Below are 23,313 nucleotides of genomic sequence, written 5' to 3' on the forward strand. Positions count from 1 at the left end.
TTAAACAAAGACAGCCTCTGCCAGATCTGAGATGCTCAGATGACTGACTACTGCCCTAAGTGCTATCGGTGGTAAGGAAGATAAGACTTTTTCACTTGCCAGCCCAGTGTGAAAATATTGGGATAAGTAAGAAAGAAGCCAGAATCCCTGTCATTACATGTGCAAAGCACTATCATTTAAGAAACAGCCTTACCAGTAACAAAATAACAAAGACCAGTTGTATTCTTTCAATTATTTATTTCGTAATATCAAATTTTCTATATTTTTGTTTCATTTCATTTTATTCCATTTCATTGTTGAGACAGTCTCACCCTGTCACCCTGGCTGTAGTGTAGTAGCATCATCATAGCTCATTGCAGCCTCAAATTCCTGAGCAATCCTATTGCCTCGGCCTCCCCAGTAGCTGGGACTACAGGTGCGTGCTATCACGCCTAGCTAATTTTTTATATTTTTAGTAGAGATGGGGTCTTGCTTTTGCTCAGGCTGGTCTTGGACTCCTGACCTCAAGTTGATCCTTCCATCTTGGCTTCTCAGAATGCTAAGATTACAGGCATAAGCCATCAAACCCTGCCCAAATTTCTGTATTTTAAATTTCCCTAGTATAAAGGACATTGCTATTAGGTAATAATGACCACAAAAGATAATTTTATTTTTTGTTGTTTTTGCTCACATAACTAATTATCATTCAATTAATCAAAAAGTCTCTTATTCATCTAGTACCGTGCTAAACAGTTCAAAGGGTACAGAAGGTATGAAGAGCTGACGATCTAATAACAGAGACAAAATCAACACATATGAAACAATGAAATGTCCAAACACGAGCTTAAAATAGAAGAATTTTTGCTTATATTAAAAACAATTACTTTTAATAAAATTAACATAATTTTATAGGTAAAATATATCCAAGAGTATTATATTAAACTGTAAGTTTTCTTACTTGAGCTTTTAGGGTTTGTAGTTGTCCTTCATAATTCTGAGTCATTGCTAAATTGCATTTTTCCAGACTGTCCAATTTCTGTCGAAGTAAACCCACCTGCATGAAGAATAAAATTTAATTTTGCTTTTTCTAAAATTTGCCTGACAAATCAGAAAATTTACAAAAGGGAAGCACAATTCTAATAAAACTGCTGAAACTGCTATACCAAACCAAGAATAAATATTTGTACTGCAGGTCTTAAAATAGCTATTAAAAATTAAATTCACAAAAATCAAACATTGCTAGCACTATTCAACAGATAGTGGATGGATTTTAACAAAAGATCCTTATCACCATCACATTTTAAATTAAGGTTTAGAATTTACTTTGCATTATCTTTTTGGAAGGCTATGTCACGGTTACTCAGGTAAAACTTCAACAAACATAATGCAGCTTTTCTTCATTTCTTTCTTCTTTTTCTTTTTTTCTTTTTCTTCTTGATTGCCTTTAAGAGGATCACTGCTTTAGTGGTGTGGAATAATTGTTACATTTTTACAAGAACTAACATATTAAAAGAAAATAAAAGTGTCTAAGACCAGTTCCTAAGGATTTGGCTTGCAGAATTTGCTTAAAAAGCAGACAAGGCACTTGTTCACACATTTATGTCATTATGGGAATAGAAGTGCTAGCACAGGCCATTGCATGTGGAGGTCTGATGAAGGGACACTCGAGGCTGAAGCTGAGTCACACACCAGACCATCTCGTCATTAACTAGGCCAAAAACTAAGTTCCACTGAGGAGCCAATACAAGTAGAAAATAGTTGATGAACAAGTTAACCAGTGACATTTCAGTATATGATTAATAAGCATTTCTCTTAAGCATTTCTTTTTCTTAAGAGCAAACTTCACAGACACAATGTCCACACTGGATAAAGCATGTGGTTTTCTGAGCTGCCTCACCGGCCTGAGAGCTCTTAGACGTCCTCTGCAGGCACCAGCTTGGCCGTGAGCAGCCCCTCAGGGCCTGAGTGCACTCCTCCCAAGTGGGCACCCCAGTATCCACACACACCCCTTCACCCCTTCTTTGTCCTACAGTCAGTTTTTGACATCTTACTTCTCCTAGGAAATATTTTTCTAGCAAATCAGAAGAAAAAAGTTCTCCTGAATTCTGTTTTTTCTTTTTTTTGTCTTGTCCAAAGACACAGTTTTGTGACTCCCCTTTTTTTTGTTTCTATAGCAAGAGCATTTATATCTTTGCTTGCAGACAATATTTATTTCGCATATATTAAATGTTGGTTTACTTATATAAATTTCATTGATACAGTATATCTCTCCTCATCAACAAATATCTATGGATTTAGGCTTATCCATAGATTGTCACTTATTTGATAGAACACCTTCAGCATACTATTAGCTGACACAATTTCAAGCATAAAATGCTCTTGCTGGTGACTGATAAGAGCCTGATAAATTGACAGTTTATTAACACATGTATTCAGTACCTCTTGACCTTTCTGATCCAAACAATTTTGTGCACTTGCCAACTCTTGATCTCGAAGATCCAGCCGTGTCTCCAAAGCCCGCATCTTTCTTTCCCAGTCCAATTTTTTGTTGCTTACCATGATGTCAATTTGTTCCATTAATTCTTGAAGCTCAGCCTCACAAGGAGAAGTTCTGGCGATTGTAGGAAAATAAAATACATTTCAAAAGAGTGAAATGTGAGGGCAAGAAAAATTATTATAGTGCTGTGCATACCTTGACCACTATTTCCACAAGTTGCTCAATTATTTGAACAGGGAGAAGTTCAAAACCTAGAGGTTAATTTTTAAAATGAAAGAAGTTATTTTAAGAGCTAACAGGGTATATATATTTAATTTTAAAAAATGACTTTTTTTTTTAGAGTGGGCTAGTTCTAAGGCATATGCTGATTATAAAAAAACGGGAAGACTTAGCTTAAGGATCTATGCTCTTACATGCGGCTCTGCATACGCCTGTGTCTACTGCACTTGGGAAGTCTTGACAGCGGCAAAGTGGGACATCAGTCAGACCATTCAGGAATGGAAGAGCAAGCCTGGGCTAGGGAGGGCCAGATTCAAGGTATCAACTGGACGCTCCTCAAGAAGAGGAACTTGGCATGATCGGAAAAAATTTGGAAAATATTTGATCAGGCAGGTGTGGGCAGGGTAGTTTAAGTCGTTAGACAGTGGAGATACTATCAGTCATATAGCTGGCAATATCTTGGGACTAGGAGGGCCAACGGAGTTTGAAACAAGACCCTTAGTAAGACCTATGGCTGGGATCATAAAGACTGAAAGCTGGTCCGAAGACAGATTGTTATCAGCACCCTAGGAGGCTGAGGCGGGGGGGATCGCCTGAGCTCAGGAGTTCAAGACCAGCCTGAGCCACAGCGAGACTTCATCTCTAAAAATAGCTGGAGGGCGATGCCTGTGGCTAAGGGAGTAGGGCACCGGTCCCATATACTGAGGGTGGCTGTTCAAACCCAGCCCCAGTCAAAAAGAAAACTGCAACAACAACAAAAAAAAAAAAAAAAAAAGAAAAGAAAAGAAAAAAAATAGCTGGGCATTGTGGCAGGTGTCTGTAGTCCCAGGTACTCAGGAGGCCAAGGCAAGAGAATCACTTAAGAGTTTGAGGTTGCCGTGAGCTGTGACGCCATAGCACTCTACCGGGGGCAACAAAGTGAGACTCTGTCTCAAAAAAATAAAATAAAATAAAATAAAATACAATAAAATAAAATAAAATAAAATGACAGATTTCCAGGACAGGCTCTTTCAAAGAAGCTGAATATTTCCCCAGGAGATAAGTCTGGTCTTTCAGACTGGGTAAGGTGAATATAAAAGCCTCAGACTTCAGCCTAAAGAACATACAAATGTCCAGATTAGAAAAGCAGGCATGGTGCCCATAGCTCAGTGGTTAGTGCTCCGGTCACAGACACCGAGGCTGGCGGGTTTGAACCCGGCCCGGGCCTGCTAAACAACAATGACAACTACAACAAAAAAAATAGCTGGGCATTGTGGCAGGTGCCTAAAGTCCCAACTACTTGGGAGGCTGAGGCAAGAGAATCATTTAAGCCCACGGCACTTTACCAAGGGTAACACAGTGAGACTGTGTTTCAAAAAAAAAAAAAAAAAAAGAACAGATAAGAAAAGCAAGTTATTTCAGCATCCATTTCAATTATGGTGATGACCCTTCCAAGTATTTGTGTAGCTGGGAGGAGAGCAAGAGGGAGAGGCAGATGCAAAATGATAACATTTCCTCCATTTAGTTTCACCAAATTGGAATTGTAGGGCCACATAAGGATCATTAGCATTGTGAAAAAGGACGGCGGCCCAGAGAGGCCCAAGGTCACACAGCTAATTAATGGAAGAGCCAGAACTAGATTCTAGGCAGCTGCTACACGTTTTATGTGGCCTTCCTGTAAACACACAGCAAAAGTCCTGGTGTTATAAGAATGTGCTTCAAAAATATAGTACAGAATAACTCCATTAAAATAGGGTTAGAAACAGGTATTAAAACCCCAAGAATTCAGAATTTCCACAATCACCTTCTAAAATACCCAGAGTCAACTTTAAAATTCTTCAAAATTACTCTTAAATTTTTATTATTATGGGTACACAGCAGTTGTGTGTATGCACACGCGTTTGTATGTGTGTGTGTCTAAGGTTTGGGCCAGGATTTGATGTGCAATGATCAACTCAGGGTAATTGGGGCACCCACCACTTCAAGCATTTATTGTTGCTTCATGTTAAGAATATTCTAATTCTATTCTTTTAGTAATTTAAAACAACTAATTATTGTTAACTATAGCCATCCTACTATGCTACCAAATACTAGATTTTATTCATTCCATTTAACTGTATTTTTATACTTATTAACCATTTTCACTCTATCCCCGCCTCCCCACCATCATTCCCAGCCTCTGGTGAGTCACTAGTTCGGACCTCAGAAAGGTTTTAAATACAAAGTATTGTTCTGAAGTCTTCTCCTAGCATTCTTAGAATAAGTCCCAAAGGCTCTCAATTTTTACTTAAAACCAAAAACAATCCAAGGAAAGAAATGTACTCATTCCTCTATAAATAATTTGACTGCATTTTAATCAACAGTTTTCCCTTTTCATTACAACACATATCATCCTTTTCTGTAAATACATTTTGTCTGTTCTTCTGCTGTGAAAAAAGGACTGTTTATCAGTGTAAGCTTTAGAAACAAGGAACTTTATCAGTCTTGTTAACCACACTCTCACCAGAGTCTCGCAGTGTTCCAGCACAGAGTATATGCCCAATAAATCTTTGAAAAATGACAAAGAGGGAAGGGTTCACTGACGGGAGATGGCACTATCTCTGCACCTTCGACGCCCCGACTGCCCGTAGCTTCCAGCTCCCGCGTCAGGAGTAAGGCCAGTGCGTCCACCATTTGAAATTATTGCTGGTGACAATTGAGGAGCAAGATGGCAGCCGAGTAACAGCTTCCTTGCATCTGGGCACCATGAGTCTGGGGATATGGGACTCCAGGCATCTTTGGCTGGTGGGATCTGCCTATCATCACTCCTGAGAGGATACAGGGAGTCAGCGAGAGACTTCTGGACCCCAAGAGGAGGACTAAAACAGTGGAAAACCGGCAAGTGGTCGCGTGTGTTCAATCCGTCTAAACCCGCCAGCAACTTCCACAGGCATGAGAACTTAAAGAGCAAGAGGAAGTGAAAGGAAAATTAGGGCAAGGAAACAGATAAAAGAAATCACCCATGAGGAAGAATCAGCAGAAAACTCCAGGCAACATGAAGAACCAGTCCAGAACAACCCCGCCAAGGGACCATGAGGTAGCTACTGCAGAGGATTCCACCTGTACAGAAATGTTAGGAACGACAGAAAGGGAATTTAGAATACACATGTTGAAAACAATGAAAGAAATGATGGAAACAATGAAGGAAACTGCTAATAAAGTGGAAAATAATCAAAAGGAAATCCAAAAACAGAATCAAATCAGAGATGAACGATATGAAGAATATAAAAAGGATATAGCAGAGCTGAAGGACATGAAACAGTCAATCAGGGAACTTAAAGATGCAATGGAAAGTATCAGCAACAGGTTAGACCATGCAGAAGAAAGAATTTCAGACGTAGAAGACAAAGTTTTTGAGATAACTCAGATAGTAAAAGAAGCAGAAAAGAAGAGAGAGAAAGCAGAACGTTCACTGTCAGAATTATGGGACTTTCTGAAGCGTTCCAACATATGAGTTATAGGAATTCCAGAAGGGGAAGAAGAATGCCCCAGAGGAATGGAAGCCATACTAGAGAATATTATAAAAGAAAATTTCCCAAATATCACCAAAGATTCTGACACACTGCTTTCAGAGGGATATCGGACCCCAGGTCGCCTCAACTCTAACCGAGCTTCTCCAAGACACATTGTGATGAACCTGTCCAAAGTCAAGACAAAAGAAAAGATTCTGCAAGCTGCCAGGAGTAAGCACCAGTTGACCTACAGGGGCAAATCCATCAGAGTGACCGCAGACTTCTCTAATGAAACTTTCCAAGCAAGAAGACAATGGTCATCTACCTTTAATCTACTTAAACAGAACAATTTCCAGCCCAGAATTCTGTACCCTGCTAAGCTAAGCTTCAAAATTGACGGAGAAATCAAATCATTTACAGATATACAAACATTGAGGAAATTCGCCACAACAAGAACAGCTCTACAGGAAATACTTCAACCTGTTCTGCACACTGACCACCACAATGGATCAGCAGCAAAGTAAGAACTCAGAAATTAAAGGACAGAACCTAACCTCCACACTGATGCAAAAGATAAAACTAAGCAATGGACTCTCACAAAATAAGACGAAGAGAATACTACCACACTTATCAATTATCTCAATAAATGTTAATGGCTTGAATTCCCCACTGAAGAGACATAGATTGGTTGACTGGATTAAAAAACACAAGCCATCCATTTGCTGTCTGCAAGAAACACACCTGGCTTCAAAAGACAAATTAAAGCTCCGAGTCAAGGGTTGGAAGACAATTTTTCAGGCAAATGGAATTCAGAAGAAAAGAGGAGTTGCAATCTTATTTTCAGATACATGTGGATTTAAAGCAACTAAAGTCAAAAAAGACAAAGATGGTCACTTTATATTGGTCAAGGGAAAAATACAACAAGAAGACATTTCAATTCTAAATATCTATGCACCCAATTTAAATGCTCCCAGATTCTTGAAACAGACCTTACTCAGTCTGAGCAATGATATCTGATAATACCACAATAACAGGGGACCTTAACACTCCTCTTACAGAGCTGGACAGATCCTCTAAACAGAAATTAAACAAGGATATAACAGACTTAAATGAGACCCTAGAACAACTGTGCTTGATAGACGCATATAGAACACTCCATCCCAAAGATAAAGAATATACATGCTTCTCATCACCCCGTGGAACATTCTCCAAAATTGATCATATCCTGGGACACAAAACAAATATCAACAGAATCAAAAGAATTGAAATTTTACCTTGTATCTTCTCAGACCATAAGGCACTAAAGGTGGAACTCAACTCTAACAAAAATGCTCGACCCCACCCAAAGGCATGGAAATTAAACAATCTTCTGTTGAATAACAGATGGGTGAAGGAAGAAATAAAACAGGAAATCATTAACTTCCTTGAGCATAACAACAATGAAGACACAAGCTACCAAAAACTGTGGGATACTGCAAAAGCAGTTTTGAGAGGAAAATTCATAGCTTTAGATGCCTACATTCGAAAAACACAAAGAGAGCACATCAACAATCTCACAAGAAACCTTATGGAATTGGAAAAAGAAGAACAATCTAAGCCTAAACTCAGTAGAAGAAAAGAAATATCCAAAATCAAATCAGAGATCAATGAAATTGAAAACAAAAGAATCATTCAGAAAATTAATGAAACAAGGAGTTGGTTTTTTGAAAAAATAAATAAAATAGATAAACCATTGGCCAGACTAACGAGGAATAGAAAAGTAAAATCTCTAGTAACCTCAATCAGAAATGATAAAGGGGAAATAACAACTGACCCCACAGAGATACAAGAGATCATCTCTGAATACTACCAGAAACTCTATGCCCAGTAATTTGTCAATGTGAAAGAAATGGATCAATATTTGGAATCACACCCTCTCCCTAGACTCAGCCAGGAAGAAATAGAGCTCCTGAACAGACCAATTTCAAGCACTGAGATCAAAGAAACAATAAAAAAGCTTCCAACTAAAAAATGCCCTGGTCCAGATGGCTTCACTCCAGAATTCTATCAAACCTTCAAGGAAGAGCTTATTCCTGTACTGCAGAAATTATTCCAAAAAACTGAAGAAGAAGGAATCTTCCCCAACACATTCTATGAAGCAAACATCACCCTGATATCAAAACCAGGAAAAGACCCAAACAAAAAGGAGAATTTCAGACCAATCTCACTCATGAACATAGACGCAAAAATTCTCAACAAAATCCTAGCCAACAGATTACAGCTTATCAAAAAAGTCATTCATCATGATCAAGTAGGCTTCATCCCAGGGATGCAAGGCTGGTTCAACATACGCAAGTCTATAAACATTATCCACCATATTAACAGAGGCAAAAATAAAGATCACATGATCCTCTCAATAGATGCAGAAAAAGCATTTGATAAAATCCAGCATCCTTTTCTAATTAGAACACTGAAGAGTATAGGCATAGGTGGCACATTTCTTTTTTTTTTCTTTTTTTTTATTGTTGGGGATTCATTGAGGGTACAATAAGCCAGTTACACTGATTGCAATTGTTAGGTAAAGTCCCTCTTGCAATCATGTCTTGCCCCCATAAAGTGTGACACACACTAAGGCCCCACCCCCCTCCCTCCCTCCCTCTTTCTGCTTCCCCCCCCATAACCTTAATTGTCATTAATTGTCCTCATATCAAGATTGAGTACATAGGATTCATGCTTCTCCATTCTTGTGATGCTTTACTAAGAATAATGTCTTCCACTTCCATCCAGGTTAATACGAAGGATGTAAAGTCTCCATTTTTTTTAATGGCTGAATAGTATTCCATGGTATACATATACCACAGCTTGTTAATCCATTCCTGGGTTGGTGGGCATTTAGGCTGTTTCCACATTTTGGCGATTGTAAATTGAGTTGCAATAAACAATCTAGTACAAGTGTCCTTATGATAAAAGGATTTTTTTCCTTCTGGGTAGATGCCCAGTAATGGGATTGCAGGATCAAATGGGAGGTCTAGGTTGAGTGCTTTGAGGTTTCTCCATACTTCCTTCCAGAGAGGTTGTACTAGTTTGCAGTCCCACCAGCAGTGTAAAAGTGTTCCCTTCTCTCCACATCCATGCCAGCATCTGCAGTTTTGAGATTTTGTGATGTGGGCCATTCTCTCTGGGGTTAGATGATATCTCAGGGATGTTTTGATTTGCATTTCTCTAATATATAGAGATGATGAACATTTTTTCATGTGTTTGTTAGCCATTCGTCTGTCGTCTTTAGCGAAAGTTCTATTCGTGTCTCTTGCCCATTGATATGAGGGATTGTTGGCTTTTTTCATGTGGATTAATTTGAGTTCTCTATAGATCCTGGTTATCAAGCTTTTGTCTGATTGAAAATATGCAAATATCCTTTCCCATTGTGTGGGTTGTCTCTTTGCTTTGGTTATCGTCACCTTAGCTGTACAGAAGCTTTTCAGTTTAATGAAGTCCCATTTGTTTATTTTTGTTGTTGTTGCAATTGCCATGGCAGTCTTCTTCATGAAGTCTTCCCCCAGGCCGATATCTTCCAGTGTTTTTCCTATGCTTTCTTTGAGGATTTTTATTGTTTCATGCCTTAAATTTAAGTCTTTTATCCATCTTGAATCAATTTTTGTGAGTGGGGAAAGGTGTGGGTCCAGTTTGAGTCTTTAACACGCAGACATCCAATTCTCCCAACACCATTTATTGAATAGGGAGTCTTTCCCCCAAGGTAAGTTCTTGTTTGGTTTATCGAAGATTAGGTGGTTGTAAGATGTTAGTTTCATTTCTTGGTGTTCAATTCGATTCCAAGTGTCTATGTCTCTGTTTTTGTGCCAGTACCATGCTGTCTTGACCACTATGGCTTTGTAGTATCTACTAAAATCTGGTATGCTGATGCCCCCAGCTTTATTTTTGTTACAGAGAACTGCCTTAGCTATACGGGGTTTTTACTGGTTCCATACAAAACGCAGAATCATTTTTTCCAAATCTTGAAAGTACGATGTAGGTACTTTGATAGGAATGGCATTGAATAGGTAGATTGCTTTGGGAAGTATAGACATTTTAACAATGTTGATTCTTCCAAGCCATGAGCATGGTATGTTCTTCCATTTGTTAATATCCCCTGCTATTTCCTTTCTGAGGAGTTCATAGTTTTCTTTATAGAGGTCCTTCACCTCCTTCGTTAGGTATATTCCTAGGTATTTCATTTTCTTTGAAAGTATGGTGAAGGGTGTTGTGTCCTTAATTAGCTTCTCATCTTGACTGTTATTGGTGTATACAAAGGCTACTGACTTGTGGACATTGATTTTATATCCTGAAACATTACTGTATTTTTTGATGACTTCTAGGAGTCTTGTGGTTGAGTCTTTGGGGTTCTCTAAGTATAAGATCATGTCGTCAGCAAAGAGGGAGAGTTTGACCTCCTTTGCTCACATTTGGATTCCCTTTATTTCCTTGTCTTGCCTAATTGTATTGGCTAGAACTTCCAGAACTATGTTGAATAGTAAAGGTGATAGAGGACAACCTTGTCTGGTTCCAGTTCTAAGAGGAAAAGCTTTCAATTTTAGTCCATTCAGTAAAATATTGGCTGTGGGTTTGTCATAGATAGCTTCAATCAGTTTTAGAAATGTGCCACCTATGCCTATACTCTTCAGTGTTGTAATTAGAAAAGGATGCTGGATTTTATCAAATGCTTTTTCTGCATCTATTGAGAGGATCATGTGATCTTTATTTTTGCCTCTGTTAATATGGTGGATAACGTTTATGGACTTGCGTATGTTAAACCAGCCTTGCATCCCTGGGATGAAGCCTACTTGATCATGATGAATGACTTTTTTGATGATAAGCTGTAATCTATTGGCTAGGATTTTGTTGAGAATTTTTCCATCTATATTCATGAGTGAGATTGGTCTGAAATACTCCTTTTTGCTTGGGTCTTTTCCTGGTTTTCGTATCAGGGTGATGTTTGCTTCATAGAAAGTGTTGGGGAAGATTCCTTCTTCCTCAATTTTTTTGAATAATTTCTGCAGTACAGGAATAAGCTCTTCCTTGAAGGTTTGATAGAATTCTGGAGTGAAGCCATCTGGACCAGGGCATTTTTTATTGTTTCTTTGATCTCAGTGCTTGAAATTGGTCTGTTCAGGAGCTCTATTTCTTCCTGGCCAAGTCTAGGGAGAGGGTGTGATTCCAAATATTGATCCATTTCCTTCACATTGTCAAATTTCTGGGCATACAGTTTCTGGTAGTATTCAGAGATGATCTCTTGTATCTCTGTGGGATCAGTTGTTATTTCCCCTTTATCGTTTCTGATTGAGGTTACTAGAGATTTTACTTTTCTATTTCTAGTTAGTCTGGCCAATGGTTTATCTGTTTTATTTATTTTTTCAAAAAACCAACTCCTTGTTTCATTAATTTTCTGAATGATTCTTTTGTTTTCAATTTCATTGATCTCTGATTTGATTTTGGATATTTCTTTTCTTCTACTGAGTTTAGGCTTAGATTGTTCTTCTTTTTCCAATTCCATAAGGTCTCTTGTGAGATTGTTGATGTGCTCTCTGTCTGTTTTTCGAATGTAGGCATCTAAAGCGATGAATTTTCCTCTCAAAACTGCTTTTGCAGTATCCCACAGGTTTTGGTAGCTGGTGTCTTCATTGTTGCTATGCTCAAGGAAGTTAATGATTTCCTGTTTGATTTCTTCCTGCACCCATCTGTTATTCAAGAGAAGATTGTTTAATTTCCATGCCTTTGGGTGGGGTCGAGCATTTTTGTTAGAGTTGAGTTCCACCTTTAGTGCCTTATGGTCTGAGAAGATACAAGGTAAAATTTCAATTCTTTTGATTCTGTTGATATTTGTTTTGTGTCCCAGGATATGATCAATTTTGGAGAATGTTCCATGGGGTGATGAGAAGAATGTATATTCTTTATCTTTGGGGTGGAGTGTTCTATGTACGTCTATCAAGCATAGTTGTTCTAGGGTCTCATTTAAGTCTCTTGTATCTTTGTTTAATTTCTGTTTAGAGGATCTGTCCAGCTCTGTAAGAGGTGTGTTAAAGTCCCCTGTTATGATGGTATTATCAGATATCATATTGTTCAGACTGAGTAAGGTCTGTTTCAAGAATCTGGGAGCATTTAAATTGGGTGCATAAATATTTAGAATTGAAATGTCTTCTTGTTGTATTTTTCCCTTGACCAATATAAAGTGACCATCTTTGTCTTTTTTGACTTTAGTTGCTTTAAATCCACATGTATCTGAAAATAAGATTGCCACTCCTCTTTTCTTCTGAATTCCATTTGCCTGAAAAATTGTCTTCCACCCCTTGACTCGGAGCTTTAATTTGTCTTTTGAAGCCAGGTGTGTTTCTTGCAGATAGCAAATGGATGGCTTGTGTTTTTTAATCCAGTCAGCCAATCTATGTCTCTTCAGTGGGGAATTCAAGCCATTAACATTTATGGAGATAATTGATAAGTGTGGTAGTATTCTATTCGTCTCATTTGGTGAGAGTCCATTACTTAGTTTTATCTTTTGCATCAGTATGGAGGTTAGGTTCTGTCCTTTGATTTCTGAGTTCTTACTTTGCTGCTGATCCATTGTGGTGGTCAGTGTGCAGAACAGGTTGAAGTACTTCCTGTAGAGCTGGTCTTGTTTTGGCGAATTTTCTCAATGTTTGTATATCTGTAAATGATTTGATTTCTCCGTCAATTTTGAAGCTTAGCTTAGCAGGGTACAGAATTCTGGGCTGAAAATTGTTCTGTTTAAGTAGATTAAAGGTAGATGACCATTGTCTTCTTGCTTGGAAAGTTTCATTAGAGAAGTCTGCGGTCACTCTGATGGATTTGCCCCTGTAGGTCTACTGGTGTTTACTCCTGGCAGCTTGCAGAATCTTTTCTTTTGTCTTGACTTTGGACAGGTTCATCACAATGTGTCTTGGAGAAGCTCGGTTAGAGTTGAGGCGACCTGGGGTCCGATAGCCCTCTGAAAGCAGTGTGTCAGAATCTTTGGTGATGTTTGGGAAATTTTCTTTTATAATATTCTCTAGTATGGCTTCCATTCCTCTGGGGCATTCTTCTTCCCCTTCTGGAATTCCTATAACTCGTATGTTGGAACGCTTCATAAAGTCCCATAATTCTGACAGTGAACGTTCTGCTTTCTCTCTCTTCTTTTCTGCCTCTTTTACTATCTGAGTTATCTCAAAAACTTTGTCTTCTACGTCTGAAATTCTTTCTTCTGCATGGTCTAACCTGTTGCTGATACTTTCCATTGCATCTTTAAGTTCCCTGATTGACTGTTTCATTTCCTTCAGCTCTGCTATATCCTTTTTATATTCTTCATATCGTTCATCTCTGATTTGATTCTGTTTTTGGATTTCCTTTTGGTTATTTTCCACTTTATTAGCAGTTTCCTTCATTGTTTCCATCATTTCTTTCATTGTTTTCAACATGCGTATTCTAAATTCCCTTTCTGTCATTCCTAACATTTCTGTGTAGGTGGAATCCTCTGCAGTAGCTACCTCATGTTCCCTTGGCGGAGTTGTTCTGGACTGGTTCTTCATGTTGCCTGGAGTTTTCTGCTGATTCTTCCTCATGAGTGATTTCTTTTATCTGTTTCCTTGCCCTAATTTTCCTTTCACTTCCTCTTGCTCTTTAAGTTCTTGTGCCTGTGGACTAAGGGTTACAGGACCAGAAAGGTGAGAAGGTTGAAGAGCAAAAAAGGGATGAAAGAAAGGAGGACCGAGTCATAAGAAAAAAAAGAAAGATAGAGAAAGGAGACGGGGTGGGGATAAGGAATATTGACAAAAAGAAGAGAGGCACAGAAAGAGGGAGACAGGGCAATATAGGTGTACAGTAGGGTACTTTGACACAACCTTAAAAAACCCCACCTTCTGGGGGTTGGGTGCCCAGTTGGGTGGTTCCCTTGAGGTCAGCAGCTCTTTGCTAACCTGGTCAGACACAGTACCCCACCTCCACCAAGTAGAGGGGAAAGACAAAAATGCTATAAATCAAACCAAAACAAGCAAACAGAAAACTTTATGGAGATAAAATTGGGTGAAAAACCAAGTGATAGCGGTAGAAACACTAGCAAAAATGAAGTTGTAGTTATTAAAAAAGGCAGCAATGGGAAATTATAATTAAACTAGAAAAACTGAGAAAGAAAAAGGGATCTGTATGGAAAAGATTGAAATTAAGAAACAGAAGAACATCAACAACGTCAAAATAAACAAACAAAAAAAACCAACCAAGCAAAAAGAAAAGAAAAAAAAATACACAACCAAAAACAAATTAGTTTGTATATGTTATTGAATATTGTCTGGGCAACACGTGGTCTTTTGGGGTATGAGATGTTAGTCACAGTTCTGATACGACTGGAGGCTGCTGATTTCTCAAACCCCAGCAGGTAGACACCCTAAATCTCTCTTCAGCCCACTTAAAAGGTACTTTGAACTTGTAAACTTGCTGAGCAGAAGCTTTCCCAGCTTTGTCGCTGGAATCACTGCTGAAGTGGCTATCCACTTACCCAGTGTGCCAAAACCAGTCTCACTCTGCCCCTGAGGGTTAGGGCTGCAAGGCGGCTCAGACCCCACCCTTAGGCTACTTGGTTGCTGGGTTACCAGCTCCCACCCGTTTCTAGCTCTGCGACCCTGAGGGCGGAGCTTGCCGGGGCAGATCACTGACAATGGTTCCGTGTGACCCACCGCCAAACACTAGTAGCTCCGTCTGGCTCAGCGGCTCAGACTGGGGCCCTAGACAACGGCCAAAGTTCTCCGCACTCCCGCTCAGGCCTTCCCCAAGGCAGTTCAACTCAGTGCCAAGTCCAAGGACATCAAAAGAGTTCACAGGTAAGGCCTTTCTGGTTTGCAGTCTCGCTGCTACTGAACTTACAGTTGTGGGCGGGTTTAGACGGATTGAACACACGCGACCACTTGCCGGTTTTCCACTGTTTTAGTCCTCCTCTTGGGGTCCAGAAGTCTCTCGCTGACTCCCTGTATCCTCATAGGAGTGATGATAGGCAGTTCCCACCAGCCAGAGATGCCTGGAGTCCTATCTCCCCAGACTCACGGTGCCCAGATGCAAGGAAGCTGTTACTCGGCTGCCATCTTGCTCCGCCCCCCGAGGTGGCACATTTCTAAAACTGATTGAAGCTATCTATGACAAACCCACAGCCAATATTTTACTGAATGGAGTAAAACTGAAAGCTTTTCCTCTTAGAACTGGAACCAGACAAGGTTGTCCTCTGTTACCTTTACTATTCAACGTAGTGCTGGAAGTTCTAGCCAATACAATTAGGCAAGACAAGGAAATAAAGGGAATCCAAATGGGAGCAGAGGAGGTCAAACTCTCCCTCTTTGCTGACGACATGATCTTATACTTAGAGAACCCCAAAGACTCAACCACAAGACTCCTAGAAGTCATCAAAAAATACAGTAATGTTTCAGGATATAAAATCAATGTCCACAAGTCAGTAGCCTTTGTGTACGCCAATAACAGTCAAGATGAGAAGCTAATTAAGGACACAACTCCCTTCACCATAGTCTCAAAGAAAATGAAATACCTAGGAATATACCTAACGAAGGAGGTGAAGGACCTCTATAAAGAAAACTATGAAATCCTCAGAAAGGAAATAGCAGAGGATATTAACAAATGGAAGAACATACCATGCTCATGGATGGGAAGAATCAACATTGTTAAAATGTCTATACTTCCCAAAGCAATCTACCTATTCAATGCCATTCCTATCAAAATACCAACATCGTACTTTCAAGATTTGGAAAAAATGATTCTGCGTTTTGTATGGAACCAGAAAAAAACCCGTATAGCTAAGGCAGTTCTCTGTAACAAACATAAAGCTGGGGGCATCAGCATACCAGATTTTAGTCTGTACTACAAAGCCATAGTGCTCAAGACAGCATGGTACTGACACAAAAACAGAGACATAGACACTTGGAATCGAATTGAAAACCATGAAATGAAACTAACATTTTACAACCACCTAATCTTTGATAAACCAAACAAGAACATACCTAGGGGGAAAGACTCCCTATTCAATAAGTGGTGTTGGGAGAACTGGATGTCTACATGTAAAAGACTGAAACTGGACCCACACCTTTCCCCACTCACAAAAATTGATTCAAGATGGATAAAGGACTTAAACTTAAGGCATGAAACAATAAAAATCCTCAAAGAAAGCATAGGAAAAACACTGGAAGATATTGGCCTGGGGAAAGACTTCATGAAGAAGACTGCCATGGCAATTGCAACAACAACAAAAATAAACAAATGGGACTTCATTAAACTGAAAAGCTTCTGTACAGCTAAGGAGACCATAACCAAAGCAAAGAGACAACCTACACAATGGGAAAGGATATTTGCATATTTTCAATCAGACGAAAGCTTGATAACTAGGATCTATTGAGAACTCAAAATAATCCACATGAAAAAAGCCAACAATCCCTTATATCAATGGGGAAGAGACATGAATAGAACTTTCTCTAAAGACGACAGACGAATGGCTAACAAACACATGAAAAAATGTTCATCATCTCTATATATTAGAGAAATGCAAATCAAAACAACCCTGAGATATCATCTAACCCCAGTGAGAATGGCCCACATCACAAAATCTCAAAACTGCAGATGCTGGCGTGGATGTGGAGAGAAGGGAACACTTTTACACTGCTGGTGGGACTGCAAACTAGTACAACCTTTCTGGAAGGAAGTATGGAGAAACCTCAAAGCACTCAAGCTAGACCTCCCATTTGATCCTGCAATCCCATTACTGGGCATCTACCCAGAAGGAAAGAAATCCTTTTATCGTAAGGACACTTGTACTAGACTGTTTATTGCAGCTCAATTTACAATCGCCAAAATGTGGAAACAGCCTAAATGCCCACCAACCCAGGAATGGATTAACAAGCTGTGGTATATGTATACCATGGAATACTATTCAGCCATTAAAAAAAAATGGAGACTTTACATCCTTCGTATTAACCTGGATGGACGTGGAAGACATTATTCTTAATAAAGCATCACAAGAATGGAGAAGCATGAATCCTATGTACTCAATTTTGATATGAGGACAATTAAAGACAATTATGGTTATGGGGGGGAATAGAAAGAGGGAAGGAGGGAGGTGGGTGAGGCCTTGGTGTATGTCACACTTTATTGGGGCAAGACATGATTTCAAGAGGGACTTTACCTAACAATTGCAATCAGTGTAACCTGGCTTATTGTACCCTCAATGAATCCCCAACAATAAAAAAAAAAAAAGAAAAAAAAAAAGATAAATGACAAAGAGTTCTTTTTATTGTTGTTTTCTTGGCATGTGGGCATAGATCATGCTAATGCAATTAAAATATAGGTTTATGCTTTTGACCCTAGTCCTTTGGTAGGCTGAGGTGGAGGATTGCCTGGAGCCAAGAGTTTGAGACTAGCCTAGTGATATCCTGCCTCTGCAAAGAATGATGATAATTTTAAAAGCTGTCTAGGTGCAGGGGTGCACGCCTGTAGTCCTCCCTGCCCAGGAGAGTAAGGCGGGAGAATCACTGGAGCCCAGAAGTTCCAGGCTGCAGTGACCTGTGATCATGCCACTGCACTCCAGCCTGGGTGAAAGAGAGAGGCCTGTCTAAAGAAAAGTATACACACAGACAGACAGACAGACAGACACACACACATGCACACATGGTGGGGCAATTAAATTCAAGAACTCATCCTAGAAAAAGGGCTACACACCTCATTGCTGAGCATCACTACAGTCCCCTTCAAAGCATTTTCCTTGGCCATCTGGTGACCATGGTGACATTCAGCAATGAGGTATGTAGCCCCTTTTTCTAGGATGAGTTTGCTAACTTAGTTGTCAGCCCTTGTATGCCTAACATAGAGTGTGGGCATAACATAAATCTACTCCATCAATATTGTTAAATGGATGAATGATTTATTTCCTAGTGATGACTACACTATGCATAAGTTAGAATATTAAATAAACACTCAGGATGGTGAGACTCAGTCATCTAGTCCAATTACTCACCGAGTATTTGCATTCCTTCTGCAAATATTTCCTAAGAGAATCATCTGTCACCTGCAGCAGGTCTGGGCTAGAGCTTCGGTAACAAAGATACCAAGTGATTCTGATGTAGGACAAAGTTTATGAACTAGTCTGCAATATTCCTTCAAAAGGTCGTCCAGCCTAGGTCTGAATTCTTCCTTTAACAGGTAACCACTGTCTGAGACTGTATCTAGATAGCAATGAGCTTTAAAAAGTTACTTTTTATAACTGAAGAACTTCTTCACCCACTGATCCTAATTTGATCCATTGAGACAATTCAGAACAAAGGCCTTTGCAACACAGTAGATCTTAAAGCAATTGAATATGGTCAGAACTGACTGGTAGCTTCCCAAACGTTTGTCCCCACTTCTAATTCAGAATCAATTGGAAAAAGCAAATATGCTCCCCAAATCAATCACACAGGATGCCCTGCTTTTAGTTATCCTGCCTCCTGTGTCCCCACACCAACAGCTTCTAATCACAGCAGACCTGAAACCTTCCCCTCTTTTTTCATTATAAAAGTTTTGTGGCTCAGTGAGTAGGGCGCCAGACCCATATACCGAGGGTGGCGGGTTCAAACCCAGCCCTGGCTGAACTGCAACTAAAAAATAGCCAGGCGTTGTGGTGGGCGCCTGTAGTTCCAGCTGCTCGGGAGGCTGAGGAAGGAGAATCGCTGAAGCCCAAGAGCTGGAGGTTGCTGTGAGTCCTGTGACATCATGGCACTCTACTGAAGGCGGTAAAGTGAGACTCTGTCTCTACAAAAAAAAAAGTTTCCCACTCCCTTGCCTGCCTTTGAGTCTCTGCCAAAAGCAAATGATAGTGTGCAACCCCTTGTTACAGCAAGCGCTGAATAAATAGCCTTAAGTTGTTCTCATTTGGGTAGTCTTTTTTAGTATTTTCAAAAATATTATTACATTTCTTTCTATTGCCTCTAAAGATGTTTTTTCCTACACTACTTAATACTCAGTACCTGGTATACTGCCTGAGAAATACTAGATATTTAATGTACCTGCACTGAATGAATGAAAACCATGAATAAATACAGTAAGTTTTCAGAGTCTTTATGCTCCTAGCGGTTCTCCTTTGAACCGGTTATTTATAGATTCCATCCTTGCAGTGCACCATTAGACTCTTAACATAACACCACAGCTCTTCCTAATCAGCTTCCAGCGGGTCTTTCACGTCCTTTGTTTTAGGTGCCATGTACTTTTTTTTTTTTGTAGAGACAGAGTCTCACTTTACTGCCCTCAGTAGAGTGCCGTGGCCTCACACAGCTCACAGCAACCTCCAACTCCTGGGCTTAAGCGATTCTCCTGCCTCAGCCTCCCGAGCAGCTGGGACTACAGGCACCCGCCACAACGCCCGGCCATGTACTTTTATTAAACCAGATGAAGATCTCACTAGCTGCATTGGAGGGAGGGAAGAGAAAGCAGTGAAACATTGTTTCAAGGTGAGTTTATTTTTGTCCAAACACCTTATACCTTTTTCATGCATGCTGTGAGTAAGCCACCTGTTCACTATCTTGTGCTTGTTTAGGGTTTTTTTTTGGGGGGGAGGGGTTCAAGAGTCTATTTATCCTTATTAAATTTCAGCCTTTCAACGTGGGTCATCATCACTGTTCTTTCAGCAAACATTCATTCAGCCCCATGTGAGACGCTGGGAAATGGGGACACGGGTCAGCTGCCTGGGCACAGAGAGGACGTGGACAGGAGGGGTGGTGAGGACAGTGTGGAGGGGGGGCCACAGAGCTCTTCCTGAACGAGGTAACCCCTCAGCTAGTATTTGGTATCTTGTTTGTCAGAGAATATGTTCACTGTATCCTCCAGCTTTGTGTCAGCTGCAGACTTGAAAAACATTATCTGTTTCTTGTATACACACACCAGTTGTTATATAATCATACAAATATACATGAAATATATACACAATATGAAAAATGTATATATATTTTTTATGTGGTCATTAATAAAATGCCATAAAGGACAGATATCTAAGGCATTCCCCACCAAGTCCTTCCAAGTGACAGTGACCAGCTGATTTTTTAAAAATTATAATCAAATACTAATCCATTTAATTAACCTTTCCATTTTTTCTTTCCCACAAAAACACCATGAAAAGCGCTGAGAATATCATGCCAGAGTCCTAACAAGGTGCTGTGTGTCGTGTCTCCCTGGGCGCTGAGTGAGGCTGGCCGGCTGGCCGTGCAGGGTGGGGACACGCCGTTGAGTTTTGACAGCACTGTTTCCTCTTCTGGAAGGCCGCTAACACTGAGAATCTCTTCCAGTGAATCTCTTTGCCTAAGATTTAGTCAAACTCAGTTGTACATCAAACTCAGATTTTTATCAAACTTAATGTTTCCTTTTGAAATTCAATTGTCCAGTCTGCTAATATCTCTTCTGCTCTTCAGTTTTTCAGACAATTACTAGGAGCTTAGCTGTCTCACTATCATCAATATTTGCTTCTAAATCTAGTGAACCTTAAAATAAAATTAAACGGCTGGTTTAGCCTTTTTCACATAGCTGGGCAGTAACGCTCTGTGTTTATATTTTGTTACTTCCTTTGGTCAAGTGCGAACGCCATGCTGAGTACTTTCCTGTACTTCTTCTCATGGATCCTCACAACTTCCCCATAAAGTAGGTATTAACCCAATTTTAGAAAAGATGATTGAAGAGCTAAAAAACAAACAAAAATCTTCTGAGTCTTGCAGCTTTGGAGACTGGGTAGGTTGTGTCTAACATACTAGTTACCACATGCAAACTCCAGTCCTTACTGTTGGGTTCATCCTTGCAAACAGTTAACCAAAGAAGGACTCTAGGGTCAGGCCAAATTCTTCTGCATTAATCCTTGTGTTCATTCAACCAATAGGGGGCGGCATACAGACTGCAGGTGACATACCCATCCGGGAGCCTGGTGTCTAAATACCAGGATATCCAATTTGGAGAGGAAGAGAAATGAAATCCATTAGAAAATGGACGATCTAAATGGTAGTAGTCCCGGCATGGGAATGGAGAAGAGGGTCACATTCAGAGTAAGAAGGGCTGGACTAAGTTACAGGGGCATCTATGGAGATAGCCCAGAGCAAAGCTGTAGCCTGTGGTCTTTCACTCAACCCAAAGTCCTTTAAAGTCTCACCCAATTGGATTAAGGGGGTTTGTCAGGGGCTGTGCCACTAACTGTTTCCATGCTGGGTTGTGCCCCTTAACAAAATGTGCACAAACCACTTTGTTGGGGTGAGTTTCTGCCCCCGCTTTGGATTCAGCAACATACACATATGGGCTTCTGTGCTGGTTCTTGTAAGGACAGACCTTCACCAGACAGCTTGCTACGCTGACCATAGGACTCGTCATCCAAACCAGGACAATTGTGCAAGGGACACAAATAATAATAATATACCCAGGGCAATGGGAATAAACAGTGATTGATCTGGGCAAACTGGGATGCAGGGTCTTCTGGGATGCCTACTCCTCACTAATCTGAAAAATAGAGGTAGAGAGACAGGTTTGTAAAAGGGGCATTCAGTTTGGGATGCGTGAGATTGTGAGACATCTGAACAGAAAAGGGTCTGGAGCTTGGGAGAGAGAAGAGAGGGTTTAAAAGACAAATATGGAAGTCATGATGGAGTGAAGGGAGAGAGAACAGCACAGAGGAAAGAGAAGAGGGGACTATTCCACGAAACAGAGAGCAGTTTAGGAAAATGAGTTTCCAAAATGCTGATATGCAATCATTAGGTCTTAACTTGTTCAAAATCTTTTAATGAAACTCCCTGGAACATATATTAAATACTTATCTGCCTTACTTAATAGGCTATACTAAATATGAATGAACTTTTCCGTGGTGGCTCACAGACCCTGTCCTGCACGTCAGATGCTACATCACACCAGACATGTGGTGTAGGGGAGACAGTGGGGAGCCTCTGGGAGAAGCCCCGAGCCCACTCATAGATGCGCCTGGGGTGTCTTCTGCTCTTTACTCAACTGTCTGTCCTAAAACAGTGAGATGGAAGACTAATTACTTTATGATTCTTAGGTCATAGTTTCATTGCTGCTCTTCTTCAAAATTAATTCTGAATCATGGGTAAAAATAGCTTTTTCTCAAGCACTTTTCTTGTTATCCAAAAAATGTTATTTACCGTTGTCATTCGTGTTTGCTGACTCAGTGGCATTAAAATGCCTATTTGTACTGCATTTGAAATGGCGGCTCACATTTAGTCCTTCTTTTTTTCTCATTTGCAATAAGCTTAATCCCAGGATGTGGCTGAGGTACAAACCTCATTATTCCAAAAAGGGTGCTTAAATGGACTTATAAAGGCCTTCCTCATAATCACAAAAGAAAGACATTTATGGAAATAAAGTCCAATGCCATCGCCTCCAATGTCCCTGTCAATGTTTTATCAGAATTGTAGGCATATACAGATGTAAAATCTTTTTTAAGCTCTATATAGAGAGAAGCAGCTCTAAATAGACCATTATAGATAGACTTTTTCTGTCATGACGTTTCACATTCTTGTAACCTCTTAGTCCACAGGCTGAAGGAGAGGAGACAGTGACAGTGAAACATTAGTGTGCACTGGCCTCTTCCTGCAGGGGGATCTTTACAATTACCTAGAAATACAAGCAGCTTCACTCTTGTTATAAACTTGTGTAAATACATACAAACATATGAAACAACTAATAATAAACGTTTATCTACACATGCCTTACTTGGTTCTGTAAGCCAGTCTTTAGCACAACAAAAATTCTCTCCTGCTAGAAGGTCTAGTTAATGAGACTGCAGTGTTAGTACATGTGAGGACAGTCATTTTATCCTTTTGCTATTTAAACTTGGAGTCGGCTGTTTTACTACATCCCAATGGGGGGCAATTAGGCATGCATTGATAAAATCTGGTTTTCCAATACTAGACAGCTTTTTAAGAAATGCATTGCTTTTCTTAAAAAGTGTCAGACATTTCCAATGAGCCTTCTCATGTCAGCTTGATCTGGTTCACTCTGCCAGTCTACCTGTGGCCTAAGCTTCTGAGCTCCAGACTTCTTTCTTAGCCACTTTTTCAGCACAGTATTTCTACAGGATGGTTGGAAGTGTCTTGAAACTTCACATGTTTGAAGCTGACTCCC

The 23,313-nt window shown here is 39.9% G+C and overlaps 1 protein-coding gene across 4 annotated transcripts in view; it reads right to left on the minus strand.

Annotated features, from left to right (window-relative positions):
* Positions 1–23,313, minus strand: part of DEUP1 (deuterosome assembly protein 1) — a 128,377-nt gene that overhangs the window by 81,024 nt on the left and 24,040 nt on the right. For all 4 annotated transcript variants that reach the window (XM_053560538.1, XM_053560539.1, XM_053560537.1 and 1 more), the window contains exons 3-4: positions 2,419–2,590; positions 938–1,033 (exon numbers count right to left, since the gene is read on the minus strand). In XM_053560538.1, the coding sequence (XP_053416513.1) occupies positions 938–1,033; positions 2,419–2,590 (268 nt within the window). The remainder of the gene's footprint in view (positions 1–937; positions 1,034–2,418; positions 2,591–23,313) is intronic.

This window comes from Nycticebus coucang, chromosome 14 (assembly GCF_027406575.1).
Source record: "Nycticebus coucang isolate mNycCou1 chromosome 14, mNycCou1.pri, whole genome shotgun sequence".
Taxonomy (NCBI): Eukaryota; Metazoa; Chordata; class Mammalia; order Primates; family Lorisidae; genus Nycticebus; species Nycticebus coucang.